A 16182-nucleotide genomic window follows, 5' to 3' on the forward strand; every position below is an offset into this window, starting at 1 on the left:
AATGGAATTATATAACATTTCTAGCCGAATTTTGTTTGTACTGTAAAATGTCTGCCTCATATTTCATGTTATTTATAAAATTCAACTCTATGATAATCTTTTGTTAACAATGCTTTTAATAACTTTTGTTTGTTTTTTGCTTTTGTTTTGCTTGGGACAGCTGATTGAGGAGCATTCATGTATCAAGATCAGCACAGTGGAAATGTTGACATTTGTTAATGTTGAAACAATTTCAGGGCATGATATGAAATGTTAGACAGTGTATGAGAGTGGAGTTTAGGAAATTTAGAATATGGATAACAGCTCACTTGTTTTAGAGTTCTCTGTTGCTCTCTGTTGGTCTCAATCTAAAAAACCAAGATCCAGGGAGTAAGAAAGAAAAGGTTCCTCAGGGATTAAAATTGGTCTCTTTTCTCCTTAGGTCGTTAACCTTATAAGAGAGGCCTCTGCTGTCTCTTAGCCCAGTAGGACTTTACTTGATGTGTGTCCATCAATAATGTTCTAACAGATTTATAAGGTTTTCAAGTACACAGATAATTAAAAGGAAGAAGACTTACTGAAGGAAAAATGACACTCTGCCTCCCCTCCCCCCAAAACACCAGAAGTAAAAAAATTCTAGAAGCATAGCAATATAGCAACTTTACTGTCAGATACACTGGATAAACAACCCAAACTGGGAGTTCCCATCGTGGCACAGTGGTTAATGAATCCGACTAGGAACCATGAGGTTGCGGGTTCGGTCCCTGCCCTTGCTCAGTGGGTTGGGGATCCGGCGTTGCTGTGAGCTGTGGTGTAGGTTGCAGACGTGGCTCGGATCCCGTGTTGCTGTGGCTCTGGCGTAGGCCCGTGGCTACAGCTCCAATTGGACCCCTAGCTTGGGAACCTCCATATGCCTCGGGAGCAGCCATAGAAAAGGCAAAAAGACAAAACAAACAAACAAACAAAACAAAACAAACAAACAAACAAACAACCCAAACTGGCACTTCAGGAAACTTCTAAGGAAATTCATGATCCATTAATCAGTGAAGGAAAGATATCTTATCTTCACAGAAATGTCCCAGAAACCAACTTTTTATATAATGCTATTCAAACTAGTAAAGTTTGATATTTAAAGGATGTTGATGTACTTATAATATGCTCAATTCATTACTTGGAAACAGATGAAAAGGAGTCTAATTTTAAAACACTTTAGTCCATATTTATTTTGATCTCTGAAATCCACAATGCTTATTTGATATTTACCTCTTACCATAGCATTTCTTGAGCACCCAGTGTGTACAGAGTGCAGCAGAAAAAGAAAATATGGAATCCCTGACCTCTGGGACCTTGCCTTCTGAAAGGAAGCTGACGTGGCAAGTGTTTGAAACTATAGGAGAGTAATCTAAGCAGAGTGCTATATGCTATAGAAGATTTCTTAGAAGATAGGTGTGTTTTGAAATCAGTTTAGACAGGAGTAGGAAAGGATACACACTTATAAATATATTTTGAAACCAAAAGCATTGATGTTATCACTTTAAGTTACTATTGAATGCAAGTTCACCTTATCCCCCAACAAACCAAAAGCTAATAGGTTGTTATTTAAAGTAAGAAAGGCACATTTTCCCCATTACTACCATTTGGTAAAAATATCAGACAGCCATTTAAAATCTTGCCAAGAACCTTCTTATCTGTTCTGTACTACTACCTGATGCCAGGCCACAGTCCCAGGCTGATGACAGAGATGAAGTGTTTTATTTTCATGTTTTTATTCTCTTATACCTAGAAGCCTGTGATGATCCACCAAGATTTGAAAGTATGAGGTTCCAGGGTGCCCTACAACTCACTTATAGACCTGGGGACCGTGCACAATATGAATGTCGCCTAGGTTTCCATCCCATGGTTCCTGCCCTTCCCACCACTTCTGTTTGTCAGGATAATAACACATGGTCACCTCTCCAGGAGGCTTGTAGAAGTAAGTAAACCAAAAAAAAAGTTTTATTGCTCTGAAGATTTTCATATTTTAGTATGCATATTCCACTACTGCAATGATGAGTTTCCTCAAGTAACTATAGGTTTTAGATGACAATGCATTTTTTCACGCCTTGAAAAATCCCCAAAGAATCTTTTTCTGGGCAATTGGATGTCTGGGTAAACATGAATCATGTTTGGCCAAATAATAAAGAAAGAAAATTATAACTAAATAATAAAGGTCTCATGAATGCAAATAAGCCATGTAGAATTTTGCATTTGATTTAAATCTATTTTGAAATTGTCATGAAACAGCAAATTTAAATATTTTCCTTTAGGAAAATCGTGTCCTAATCTAGGAGATCCTGTAAATGGCCTTGTTAACTACATCAACGGAAGTAGACTGTTTGGTTCACATGCTCAGTATGAGTGTAATGAGGGGTAAGTAAGATGCTCCTTAGATGAACTATGGTTAGATGTTATACATTCCATTTTTGCTTTGGTATTTTTCTTCCTATAAAATTGATTTTATTTTTTTTCTATGTGTTCAAGTTGTACCCAAACAACTTTTGTGCTTCTTATGAAGACTGACAAGATGTGTAATTGAAAAGAAATTTAAATTGAAGGAAAGCAGAACTATATAATACTTACTCTATGTGATAATAAGTGTATTATAAGCATTAAAAATGTAGTCATGGTGCAGTGGTTAACGAATCCGACTAGGAACCATGAGGTTGCGGGTTCGGTCCCTGCCCTTGCTCAGTGGGTTGGGGATCCGGCGTTGCTGTGAGCTGTGGTGTAGGTTGCAGACGCGGCTCGGATCCCGTGTTGCTGTGGCTCTGGCGTAGGCCGGCGGCTGCAGCTCCGATTAGACCCCTAGCCTGGGAACCTCCATATGCCATGGGAGCGGCCCAAGAAATAGCAAAAAGACCAAAAAAAAAAAAAATGTAGTCATCATGGTAATTTTATTCTTGACAATAAATCACAGCCTATTTAAATAAAATCTCCAATTCTCATAATTGAAGTAGGGGCTTATGGAAATAGAAGATAGAAGTGCCAACCAAAGATATTCTTACATTGAGAAAATCTGTCATTTTACCAACCTAAATTGATCTGCTTAGCCCAGACCATAATGTTGATCATAATTTCTTAGCTGGAAAGCCTTATATTTGAGACTGTAATAGAGGAGCAAAGCATCTCAAAAAGAGGTACTGAGCATTTAGTAAAAACTTTTGTTCTACATCTACACTTCTTTAATTGTGTCTGTTGGAGATACTGCACATTTATTTTAAAATATAAATTTAGGAGTTCCCGTCGTGGCTCAGTGGTTAATGAATACGACTAGGAACCATGAGGTTGAGGGTTCGATCCCTGGCCTTGCTCAGTGGATTAAGGATCCAGCGTTGCCGTGAGCTGTGGTGTAGGTCGCAGAGATCTCGGATCTGGCGTGGCTGTGGCTGTGGCGTACGCTGGCAGCTGTAGCTCCGATTTGACCCCTAGCCTGGGAACCTCCATATGTTGCGGGCATGGCCCTAAAAAGCAAAAATAAATTGGAGTGTGGCTTGGTGTGGCTCTTTTTGGGTTCACTGTGTCTTGGACTCTCTATGCTTCCTGGACCTGGATGTCTATTTCCTTTCCCAAATTAGGGAAATTTTCAGCCATTTGTTCTTAAAGTAAGTTTTCTCCTCCCTTTTCTTTCCCTTCTCCTTCTGGGGGCTATAACATGCAAATTATTTAGTATGCTTGATATTGTCCCTGAAGTTTCTTATGTGGTCTTTGCTTTTTCAAATCAGCTTGATTAATTTTACTACTCTGTCTTCCAGTTGCTGATCTGTATCATCTACAATACCTTGTAGTGTAATTTTTATTTCAGTTTATTTTATTCTTCATCTCTTTTTAGGTCTTTTTATGTTTTCTAACTCTTCATTAAACTTCTTACTGTGTTCCTTCATTCTCTTCTGATTTTGTTGAACTTTCCTATCATCATTACCGGAACATTTTATAAGGTAGATAGATTGCTTATCTCCACTTCACTTAGTTCTTCTTCTGGGTTTCTTCCTTCATTTGGAAAATATTCCACAGTTACTTCATTTTACCTATTTCTTTGCATTTATTTCTATATACTAGGTAGTTTAGTTATGTTTCTCAATTTTGGAGATGTGCCCTTATATAGGAAACATCCTACATGGCCATCAGCATACTCCACCGTGCTCACTATATCTATATGCTCTAGTGTTATTCCCTAGGTGGGCTGCATGGGCTCTTTTGTTGTGGCAGAGTCACCTACTGGGGAATACTGATAGGCAATGCTGGCTCCAGGCTGGTTGGCTGCCAGGCCATGACTCATGGAAACTGCTGGCCCACTAGTGAGTGGGGCTTGGTCTTAGTGCAGGGAGTCCTAGGGCTTATTTCTGTACCGGGTCCTAAGCTGTCTGGCTACTCAACCCAGTACTCAACCCAAAATGCCTGCCACCAGCCTTTGTTTCCCCAAGAGGAGTACCAGTTGCCTCCTTCTTCTTCAGGAAGCTCTCCAAGCTCAGAAATTGTATCTGACCCAGGCACTTTCAAACTACTGCCTCTTGCCTGGATTTCAGAGTGTATAATGTTTTTCATTTATCAATGTAAGTATTTTTAGTTTGAAATTTCCCAATCGGACCCACTTTTGCTGCATTCCATAAGTTTTAGTATATTTTCGTTTTCATTCATGTCAATGTATTTCTAAGTGCCCCTGTGATTTCTTCTCTGATAAATTGGTTGTTTAAAAGCATATTTTTAAATGTTCACAATATTAAGAATTTAACAATTTTTCTTTTGATTTTGATTTTTAAGTTTGTCCTTTTGTGGTCAAAGAAAATACTTTGTATATCTATCTTTTAAAATATCTTGATTAATTAGTATTGCTTTTTGGCCTAACATAATAAATTGCTATCAATTATGTTTTTGTTATGTAATTATGTTATGAATAACAAGAATTTGTATTCTTCATCTGTGACATAACATATGGTCTAATTTAGAAAATGTCTTATGTGCACTTGAAAAGATTGTATATTTTTGTTGGGTAGAATGTTCTCTATATTTCTATAAGATCTAGCTCATATTGTCTTGTTGACTTCCTCTGCTTCTTTACTTATCTTCCATCTAGTTACTCAATCAAGTATTATGAGTGGGTTTTAGAGTCTCCAAATATTATCATAGAAATGTCTATTATGTAGAAATGTTTATTATTCCTTCAGTTCTGTAATTTTTGCTTCATATATTCTGATGCCCTTTCATTAGATGCATCAGTGTTTATAATTGTTATGTCTTCTCCCAATACTTAACTGTTTTTAATAGATAATGTCCTTCATTGTCTCTTATAAACTTTTAGTTTAGGCTATTTTGTCTGAAATAATGTATCCATTCCTACACTCTCTTTTTTTCTTTTTTGTTTTTTAGGGTTGCATGGAAGTTCCCAGGCTATGGGAAGAATCAGAACTGCAGCTTCTGGCCTACACCACAACCAAAGCAATGCAGGATCTGAGTTGCATCTGTGACCTACACCAGAGCTCACGTTAATGCCAGTTTCTCAACCCACTGAGTGAGGCCAGGGATCAAACCTGCATCCTCTTGGATACTAGTTGGATTCTTGTCCACTGAGCCACAGTGGGAACTTCTGCAGTCTTTTGGTTACTATTAGGAGGAAATATTTTTTCTATCCTTTCACTTTCAACCCACTTGTGTTTGTGGATGTCATATGAGTCTCTTATAGATAGCATATAGCTGGATCATGTGTTTATATGCCAATCTCTGTCTTTCAATCAGCTTGTTAATTCCATTTATATTTAATAAAATTCTGACATTTCTGTCATTGTTCTATGTCTTTTGTATGCCTTATAGTTTTTTTTCCTCATTTCCTTAATTACTCTTTTCTTTTGTGTTCAGTTGATTTTTATAGTGAAATGTATAAATTCATATGTAATTTTCTTTTCTGTATATTTGATAGCTTTTTTTTTTTTGGCCACGCCTGCAGTATGCAGAGGTTCCCTGGCCAGGGATTGAACCCATGGCAAAACAGTGACAACACTGTATTCTTAACCCTAGGCTACCAGGGAACTCCTATAGCTATTTTTTGTGGTTATCATGGGGATTACATTTAATATCCAATAGTTATAAAACTCCAAATTGGTTATATACCAACTTAACTAAAAAAAGTAGTTAAAAAAAATTTTTTACAGCAATGCTAGCTTTTATAATTGCCCATACATTTACCTTTAGTAAAAACTATTTTTCCACACAGATTAGCGTTACTATCCTTTTATTTTACCCTCCCAGAATCCCTTGAGTATTTCTTGCAGTTGTGGCCCAGGGGTTACAAACTCCCTTGGTTTTTATTTCTGGGAAAGTGCTAATTTCTCCCTTACTTTTGCAGCAGCATTTTGTTAGGTAGAGGATTTTTGTTTGGGAGGGTTTTTTTTCTTTTAGCACATTGAGTATATATGCCCACCATTTTGGGGGCTCTGCATTTCTAATGAGAAATCTCATAATCTTATTTAGGATCCCCTATGTGTGATGATTCTTTCTCTCTTGGAGCTTTCATTAGTCTTTGTTATTGTCTTTTGAGGTTTGTGTTTTAGTGTGGGTCTCTTTGAGTTCATCTTACTTAGAGTTTGTTGAGCTTTTGATATATTTACATTCATGTCTTTCATCAAATCTGGGACATTTTCAGTCATTATTTTTTTTTCAATAATGGCTCTGCTCATTTCTATTTTCTCCTTCTGTAAGCCCCATAGTATATATGTTGGTGTCCCATAGGTCCCTTGGGCTCCATTCATTTTTATTCAATATTTTTTCTTTCTGTTCCTCAGAGTCAATTATCTCCAGTGATCTATATTCAATTTCTCTGATTCTTTCTTCTTTATGCTCAAATGTGCCTTTAATTCTTCCAGTGAATTTTTATCTATTATTGTTCTTTCCAACTCCAGAGTTTCCTTTATGTTCTTTTCTAGGTTTTCTGTTTCCTATTTGATATTTCCATGTTTTGCACACATTGTCTCCTTTACTTTCTAGATTTTGTCCTGTAGTTAGGCCTCTTTAATGCATGACTTTTCTTTTATTTCAATTTTTTTTGAGGCCCTAGGTCCATGGGGATTAGGCAGGAGGCCTCCCTGCCAAAAAAGGAGGACTAAGTAGAGAGATATTATTTGACCTTCTTTTGGAGGCATGGGTTGCTGGCCACATTTCTTCTTGGGGCAGTTGGCAGCCTGGAGGTGCAAGTGAGCTTAACATTTGTGGAAGATCATTCTTTATCAATGTATTTTGGGGCAAGTTTGTAGAGGGCAGGCTCGAGGATACCACCCTAGAGGCAAAGCACTAAGTTCAGGATGGATTCTTTCTTGCTTGATACTGTAGTCTTGGAGGGTATGACCATCCTCCACCTATTTACCTGCAAAAATTCATGCTGTTGATGAAGCAACTGTCTTCCTTCTCATGGATTTTGGCTTTGATGTTCTCAGTGGTGATACTGGGCTTTACCCTGAGAGTGATGCTCTTGGTTGCAGGGTCTTTGTAAAGATCTACATCTCCATGCTTGCCACATTCCCCCTCACTGAAGTAAAATCCAGCAGCAGAACCAGCATTCATCAATTTACCACTGAGACCCTTTACAAGACAGTTATTTTAAAGTCTTCATTTACTAGATCTATCATCAGTTCTCTTTCAAGGAAAATTTCTGTTGATTTATTTTTTCCTTTGAATGGCCCATTCTTCCCTATTTCTTTGCATGCCTTATGACTTTTTAATTTAATTTAACCTTTGAATTTAAACTAAAAATTGGATTTTCCCCTTTCCCTAGAACTGGCTCTTTTCAGTTATATATATATTTTAATTGCATGGTGTCTCTGTGCTAAAGGTAAGCCTGATGTATAAACTGAAATTTGTCTAAGGTCTTTCCTGAGCCTTTTTCTTGGCATGTACAGGCCCAATTTGTGATTTGTCCTGCATATATAGTTGGTTTTTAATGTCTAGCATTTTATGTATGGCTCCTGAAAGGGGAAAAAAATGAAGATAAAGGCAAATGTCACTGGATATTTAAGTCCCCTGAAAGTTATTTCAGACAGTGTGGAAGGGACTTTTACAAATTGGAGTGTGTATGTGACAGCAATGGCTGCTCACATCTTTGTCTGATTCTTTGTAACCAGAAGCATCAGTCAGTGATAAGAACACAGATCCTCATATTTGGAGGACAGGGTCCTTTTTGCCCATCCTGACTCCCACAGGTAAATATAAGCTGCTCCAGGAACACATGCACAGTCCCTGCTACACTGCTATCGTTGGAGTTAGGTAGCTGCCACTGTGCTAAGAACTGAAATTGATCAAACTAAGTCAATTTACCTGTTCAATTCTTCATCTGGAAATCACAAATCATCCACAGAAGCCAGAGTTCCAAAATAGCAACATCAGGCAGATTCTACCAGTGCAACTGTTGTCAAGGTGGGGAGAAAGATTCCTGATGACTCTTAAATTGCCATCATCCCAGAAACACACATTATAATCGAATCAATGAGTGGGCCTTGGGGGAAAAGTGAGCTGGAAGCAGGTACAGTATTTTTTAATATTATCAATTACAAATAATGGAACAGTCAAGGAATATTTATATCAAGAGAGCCTGGTGGGCATTTTGAGGGATACCAAAAATTTAAGACATACACTCTCCTGAAAGAAGTTATACACTTCTTGAGAAATAAAATGTATAAAGAGAAGCATCAAAGCAAGTTAGTAAATGAGAAGGTGAAGTATCGAATAGATAGAATGCCTAGCAATCATGACAGTAAGAGTCCAGAAGGAGGAGTTTTACTGTGAATTTAAATCATCAGGGAGGATTTCATCATGTAGGAGTGTTCCTGAGCTGCTGCTAGGAAGATACAGGCACACCTTGGAAACAGTGCAGGTGTGGTTCCAGACCACTGCAATAAACCACGGAAATGAATTTTTTACATATGTTTAAACTCTGTTTACACTATACTGTAGTCTGATAAGTGTGGAGTAGAAGTATCTAAAAAATGTACATAACTTAATTTTAAAATACTATATTGTCAAAAAACACTGACATAATCTGAGCCATCATCTTATAACATTAAATTAACATTAACATTCATCTTATAACATTAAATTAACATTAACATTCATCTTATAACATTAAATATCACTGGTCACAGATCACCATAACAAATATAATAATAGTAATAAAGTTTTAAATATGTGAGATTTACCAAAATGTGACAAGAGACATGAAGTGAGTGAACACAATTGGAAAAATGACTTGCTCCTGACAGGGTTGTTACACACCTTTACTACTTTAAAAACTCAATAAGGTAAGAGCAATAAAAAAAAGGTAAAACTGTATTCTAATCTAAAGGATATTAATAAGAGCTCAGAATTACCTCGTACTCACTGTGTGCCAGAAGCTAACTCATCCAATCCTCAAAACATGACAGAATAATTTCGACCTTTTGCTTGTAGGTCAGTGTGTGTTCACATGCAGAAACTCTTTTTTGATGAAGTTTCAGATTTAGTTATCACTTTCATTATATTTTCCTTAAGAAACTTCTCCCTCAATTTACTGTAGTGCAGAAAAACAACCATATAAAATTGTTTTCATGACTATGTCCATCTTGTAGCTGCTAAAAAACATAGTACTTTTCTTTTCTCATTTAGTTTTTCCCTAATTGGAGCAAATATTCTACATTGTGAAATTTCTGGAAATGGTGTGGCCTGGAGTGATCTTCCCCCAATATGTGAAAGTAAGTTTGTTCTCTGTTTAGAAGTTAGAGCAATAGTTCTCAAACTTTTGGCTTCAGGGCTCTGTTGTGCTTTTAAATTAACATAGACACCCAAGAGCTTTTCTTTATCTGGGTTATTTCTATTGATATTTATTATATTGGAATTAAAACTCAAAAAAATTTTAAATAATTATTACTTCATTATTAAGAAGAAAAAGCCTAATACATGTTAATATATGCAACATATTTTTAATCAAAAATCAAAAATTTCCAAAATAAGTAGTGAGAATAGTGGCATTGTTTTCCAGTTTCAAAAATTTCTTTAGGAGTTCCCATTATGGCTTAGTGGTTAACGAATCTGACTAGGAACCATGAGGTTGAGGGTTCAATCCCTGGCCTTGCTCAGTGGGTTAAGGATCTGGCATTGCCATGAGCTGTGGTGTAGGTCTCAGAGGAGGCTCGGATCCCACGTTGCTATGCCTCTGGCGTAGGCTGGCATATACAACTCAGATTAGATCCCTAGCCTGGGAACCTCCATATGTCGCGGGTGCGGCCCTAGAAAAGACTAAAAAAAAAAAATTCTTTAGTATCTGGAAGACATCTGTATTTAGCCTGTTGCAAAAGTCACAAAATTTGTAGTCTCTGCAATATTTCACAGGACGCTTGTAGACGTAAAATTGAAAAATGTCAGTAATATTCAGCATTAATGTGAATAAGCAATTTAGTACATAGATATAGTTATGAATCATAAAGCATTTCTCAACTACACTGAGCTCTCTTTTTACTCACAAGACTATTTTAGCATTTAATTGTCAGCATCTTTTATGATGATAGGAATGAAATTTATCTTGGCTGGGCAAGATATGTATTTCATATCTTATGGAAGTATTTATGAAAACAAGTTTTATTCTAAAAGTTATTTTCTATATCAATGGCTTGAATTTTGGATGATACATTTTCACATACAGACTTTTCTAAATGGCTAGTGGATTCACAACTAGTTTATAGAAATCATATATTAATGGATTTTTGAAGACAGTCCATAGGACTTTGCTATCTGAATCTATTTCCTTAACCTCATATCCTTTATCTCCCTTTTTAAGGGATTTTTTGTGGAACACCTGCAAATATAACAAATGGACATTTCACTGTTTACAAGGAACAGTATGAATATAATGAATTAGTAACTTATAGATGTGATCCTTCAGATGAATCAGATGAATATTCACTTATTGGAGATCCCCTTCTTCTTTGTGTGGGACATGACAGATGGAGCAGTGACCCTCCTGAGTGCAAAGGTAATAATACTTTCATTTATTTCCTTCTTCATTTTCAAATACTCTGGAAACACTTCATAAATTGTTTTACCTTCAAATAAACAAGAGCTGTATATGCTTGCTCCTTCTGCTACACTGACTTCTAATTTAACATCAGTTAAATCAAATTAAAAATAGTTCTAGTTGTAGTGTTCCCACTCATCACTCCACATGCCCTTGGAATTCCAATTTATACATTTTGAAGTACTGTGTATAAGCATGGGTTAGGATTTTTTGCTTGAAAGCATCAGAAAACTCAATACTCACTGGCTTAAAAATAAAGAAAGGTTTATCTTGTATTATAAGAACTCTGAGAGTTCTGGCTATAGGAAATGGTAAACTGTGAAAGATTAACTCCTGTCATTGATAATTGCTTAACTCTGGACAAAACTTATTTAAACAACAATGTTTAATGACTACAGAGTAACCAAAGCAGCAAAGAACCAGCTCTTAGTTTCATAGTTCTTTTCTACTGTTTTTTAGTCTCAATTTCATTTACTTCCACTCTGTTCGTTATTATTTTCTTCCTGCTACAAACTTTGGGTTTTGTTTGTTCTTTTTTTTTCCAGTTTCTATAGGTGTAAGTTTAGATAATTTACTTGAGATTTTGCTTATTCTCGAGGTAGGCATGAATTGCTATAAGCTTCCCTCTTAGAACTGCTTTTTTGTGTACTTCATATGTTTTAGAGAGCAGTGTTTCCATTTTCATTTTTCTTAAGATGCTTTTTATTTTCTTTTTTATTCCTTCATTGACCCATTGATAGTTAAGTAGTATGTTGTTTAGTCCCATGTGTTGGATTTTTTCCCAGTTTTCTTCTTATAGTTGATTTGTAGTTTCATACCATTGTAATCTGAAGAGATACTTCATCATAGATTCAAATGTAAAACCTAAATAAGATTTTAATAGAAGACATAGAAAATACTTGTGAGTTAGCAAAGATCTCTTCAAAAACATTAAAAACATTACCCTTAAAATAAAAAAATAATAATAAGCTACACTTCTTAAAAACTCAAACATATTGTTTTAAGAAAGAAAAAAAGAACCATAGAGTGGGAGAAAATATTTGCAAAGAATATTCCTGCATGGACTTAAAGCTACAATATATAAATAATTCAAAACACAATAAGAAAACAACCCAGTTTATTTAAAAAATGGGCAACATATTTGAATAGAATTATTTCACCAAAGAAGATATGTGGATGCCAAAAAAGTACATGAAAAGTTGCTCACTACCTAATACCAATGGTACACAATGCAGTACCATTAAACACCTATTAAAATTAAAAAGAAAAACTGACAATACCATCTTTTGGTGAGGATATGGAGTATTTTGAACTCTGATATGTTGCTGGTAAGAGTATAAAATGGTGTGACCATTTTAGATCACAGTTGGGCAATTTCTTATAAAGTTAAGCATACATTTAAGGTATAGTTCAGCAATCCAAGTAAAATAAAAATATTTACACATAGAAACCTGCATGAGAATATTCATAGCATTCTTAGTCATAATCAGCCCACTGGAAACAACTCACATGTCCTCTAAATGATGACTGGTGAAAAACCTTGGTACACCTGTGCAATATAATAATACTGCAGAATAAAAAGAAATGAATTTTTAATCCATGCAACACTATAGGGATAGGAAACAGATCAGTGGCTGACTGGTAGGGGAAGGTAGTTGAGAGGTAGATAGGGTGGATTACAAAATGGCATGAGGAAATATTGGGGGGAGGATTATGGAAATATTCAATGTCTTTATTGTAGTGGTTATACATGATTATTTGTATGTGTTAAGCATCACACAGCTGTACACTTAAAAATGCTTTACTGTATATAAATTTTATCTAGCAAACCTAACAAAGAAAATTGTTAATGCAATTAACAGCAGTTTAGCACAACAGAGAAAGGATCAGTGAACCAGAAGTCAGGACAATACAAACCCAGCCTGAGTTGAAAAGAAATATTAAGAAGAGAGAGAGACACTTTTACACCTGTAGAAGAGTAACAGCCAGCAAACATGCAAGTAAAAGGAGTTTTAGAAAGAAAAGAGAGTATAGACAATTATTTGAATTTGATCCAAAACACAACTCCACAAGTCCAGGAAATACAATAACCCTAGCAGATGAACAAATTTTTTAAAATTAAGCAAGAAATGCCCACTAAACTAAAAGCATCATAGTGAATTTACTAAAAATAAGATAAAAAGGAAAAAGCAGCCAGTGGGAGGGAAAAATAACATATTGCATTCTCTCTTCCTCACCCCAAAGTAGGAATGACAGCTGACTTCTCTTAAGGAACTGTGGAGACTAGAAGACAATAATTTCTGCTAATGCGCTGAAAGAAAAATAAAGCACTTACCTAGAATTCCCAGTCAGGGAGAAATCTTTCGAAACTTAAAGTCATAAATAAGAACTGTTTCAGATTAAAAAAAAAAAAAGCCAAAGAATGTCATTAGCTGACCTGAACTACAGGAACTGATAAATTCTGTCTGAAGAGAAATGATACCTGATGGAAATTCCAATCCACAGGAAGGGAGGAAGAATACTCTTCTGGTTTAAAAGGCTGTATGTTTAATCTGGCCCTCATTGAAGTTCATATTTAATCTCATAAAATGTTCTCTTGAACTCACTGTTCAGCCCGGTATTTTTTGTTTTGTTGTGTTTTGCTTTTCCAAATTCTGAAAAGCCCATTAATGGATGCTGAAGCCAATCTAGAGGTAATGACCTATATTTTGCTCCTGAGGAAGTAGAGTGGAAGAGGAAATACCAGAGCACACTGGTTAAGTATTAACTCTTAACATTATTTCAGGTCTGTGTGTTTATATGCTGGTTTACAACATAAAATGTGTTTCTTGCTCTCTGGGATGCAGTCTAAAAGGTTTATAAACACTGCCCAAACTGCACTGGCCTTTGTTTTTCTTGAACAAACCAGTTCCTGTGTGTTCTTTCCACCTGAGAACTTTCTTTTCCATATGTTTTCATGCTAGCTACTTTTCAACTTTTAATTTTCAGCTCAATATTACCTTCTCAGAAAAAGTCTTTTCTACCTTTTTAAAAGAGCAGGGGACTGTAAGTGGTGTCAGCATGACCTAAAAAAAGTCCTCGAGCTAAAGAGCACCAAAAGTTGCTTTTGAACTAACCCTGACGGAGAGGAGGTAGGATGGAATGGGCGTTTGGGGTTACTACATGCAAACTATTACATTTAGAATGGGTAAGCAATGAGATCCTGCTACATAGCACAGGGAACTCTATCCAATCTCTTGTGAGAGAAGATAATGGAAAATAACATGAGAAAAAGAATGTGTGTGTGTATATTCAGTTGTACAACAAATTGACACAACATTGTAAGTCAACTATAATTTATAAAAGAAAAGAGCTTACCCTGAATTTGTATCTGGATGTCGGCTATGGTAGTCAGATCTCTCTCAAAATGGGAAAAAAAATATAAGAAAGCAAACTATAATGAGTTTATTCGAGGTGGCAAAACATTTTTAGATTTCTCTAAATCTGTTTGCCAGGATTCAAATGCACCAAAAAAGCATTTTTTTCCAAATGTCTTGCCTTTCATTCTTTGCCTTTTTTTTTTTTTCTCACTGAAAATTACTACTTTGCACTAGATTTTTGATCCTGTGTGAAAGCAGCCTTCCATTAATTCTGGAATTTTTCCCTCTTCAGTGGTCAAATGTAACTATCCAGTTATCCGAAATGGAGCAATGATATCAGGATATAGAATTAAATATTACTACAAAGCAGAAGTTGTGTTCGAATGTAACGAGGGTTTTATCCTTCTTGGCAACAACACAATTGTCTGTGGTGCAAACAGTACTTGGGAGCCTGAAATACCATCGTGTATTGAAGGTATGAAGGGTGTCCTTTTCTTTTCTTTTCTTTTTTTTTTAATTTGTTCCTTTGACATAAGATATCAATAACACAAAATAATTGAAAAGAAGCAATTTTAGTATTTATATGTCTTCTATTCATTTCCATATCAGATGAATGACTTCTAATTCACAAAATCTGCTATTTTGATTTTTCTTTTTATAGGATATTAGCATGTTATATAGATCACAAAGTTGTATAAATTTCTCTTGTTTAGCATTTTTAATATAAAATGGACGGCAAACATTTCTCAGAGTAAATTAAAGGATGCAAATTTTTACCTAAATAAGTAAGAAAAGCATAATTCATATAATTAAATGGAAAGCAACAAACCTCAAGTATTTGAACAAGTTTCTATTTTTTTGTTGTTTTCCAGGGTCTTCTGCCACTACGACGCTTTCAACGTCCAGTGTCTCAGGTTTCACAAAGTCCTGCTTAAATTTTGCAATACCCTTTAAATTCCTTGAAATTTTTTCAAAATTCTCCAAGTGTCTCATGATTTACATTTTTTTACTAATGACAGGAGGAAGAACACATTTACAGCCATTTCAGTTACTATACTTAGTGATTCTAAAATTATTTAACATAGTCCGCATATAAAAAACGAGTGTGTAAACTTGGGCAAGTTATCTAAACTTAGAACATTTTTACTTACTCGTATAAGGATTTAATGCCTTCATCGCTGGGTGATATTAAAGTTACAATGGGATGTATTCAAAGCACTGAACACAGTACCTGGCATCTAGAAAGCCTTAAAGGGAGCTCATCTAATTAATAGCTTCACTTGAATCAATATTAGTGTAAAGGAAGGTCCATGGCTTCTGTTTTTTACCATGTATGTTTTCTGTGTCATCAGCATTGCTATTTTATTCATTTTAAAAGTGATCTGTTGACACCTTTACAGGGTATCTTCCGGGTCCAGGACTATGTTTCATTTTCCTGACAAGAGCCAGTTTGGTTCTTTTTATACAGTACAGTTTTAACTGGGAAATTTCTGCTGTCTCCAGAACAAGACCGATATTTTACTTCCCCCACCACCCCCATCCCCACCACCTCATGCAATTGCTACTTTTCTCCTTACTGGGCATTTTTATTTGGCAACAGAAAGTAAACTTCATAGCACCTGAAAGGCAGGAAAAGTCTTCACTTACTGACAAGTAATGGGTCATTTCTGGCAGGGACTACTGATCAGCTGCTCTGTTAAAGACTATTTTGATGTGTGGAAGGAGTTATCCTCCTGATTTCAGAGCTGCTCTCTCTAGCTTCTGAGGAAGAAGCAAGAG

At 35.7% G+C, this 16182-nt stretch overlaps 1 protein-coding gene across 1 annotated transcript in view; it reads left to right on the forward strand.

The window, feature by feature from the left end:
- The window catches only part of LOC100515090 (membrane cofactor protein-like), a 40985-nt gene that overhangs the window by 12867 nt on the left and 11936 nt on the right, over positions 1-16182 (forward strand). Inside the window, exons 2-7 of the mRNA XM_021063336.1 lie at positions 1763-1951; positions 2286-2388; positions 9640-9725; positions 10808-11002; positions 14696-14878; positions 15276-15317. Of these exons, the coding sequence (XP_020918995.1) occupies positions 1795-1951; positions 2286-2388; positions 9640-9725; positions 10808-11002; positions 14696-14878; positions 15276-15317 (766 nt within the window). The 5' untranslated portion in view covers positions 1763-1794. The remainder of the gene's footprint in view (positions 1-1762; positions 1952-2285; positions 2389-9639; positions 9726-10807; positions 11003-14695; positions 14879-15275; positions 15318-16182) is intronic.

The sequence above is a fragment of the Sus scrofa genome, chromosome 9 (assembly GCF_000003025.6).
Source record: "Sus scrofa isolate TJ Tabasco breed Duroc chromosome 9, Sscrofa11.1, whole genome shotgun sequence".
Taxonomy (NCBI): domain Eukaryota; kingdom Metazoa; phylum Chordata; class Mammalia; order Artiodactyla; family Suidae; genus Sus; species Sus scrofa.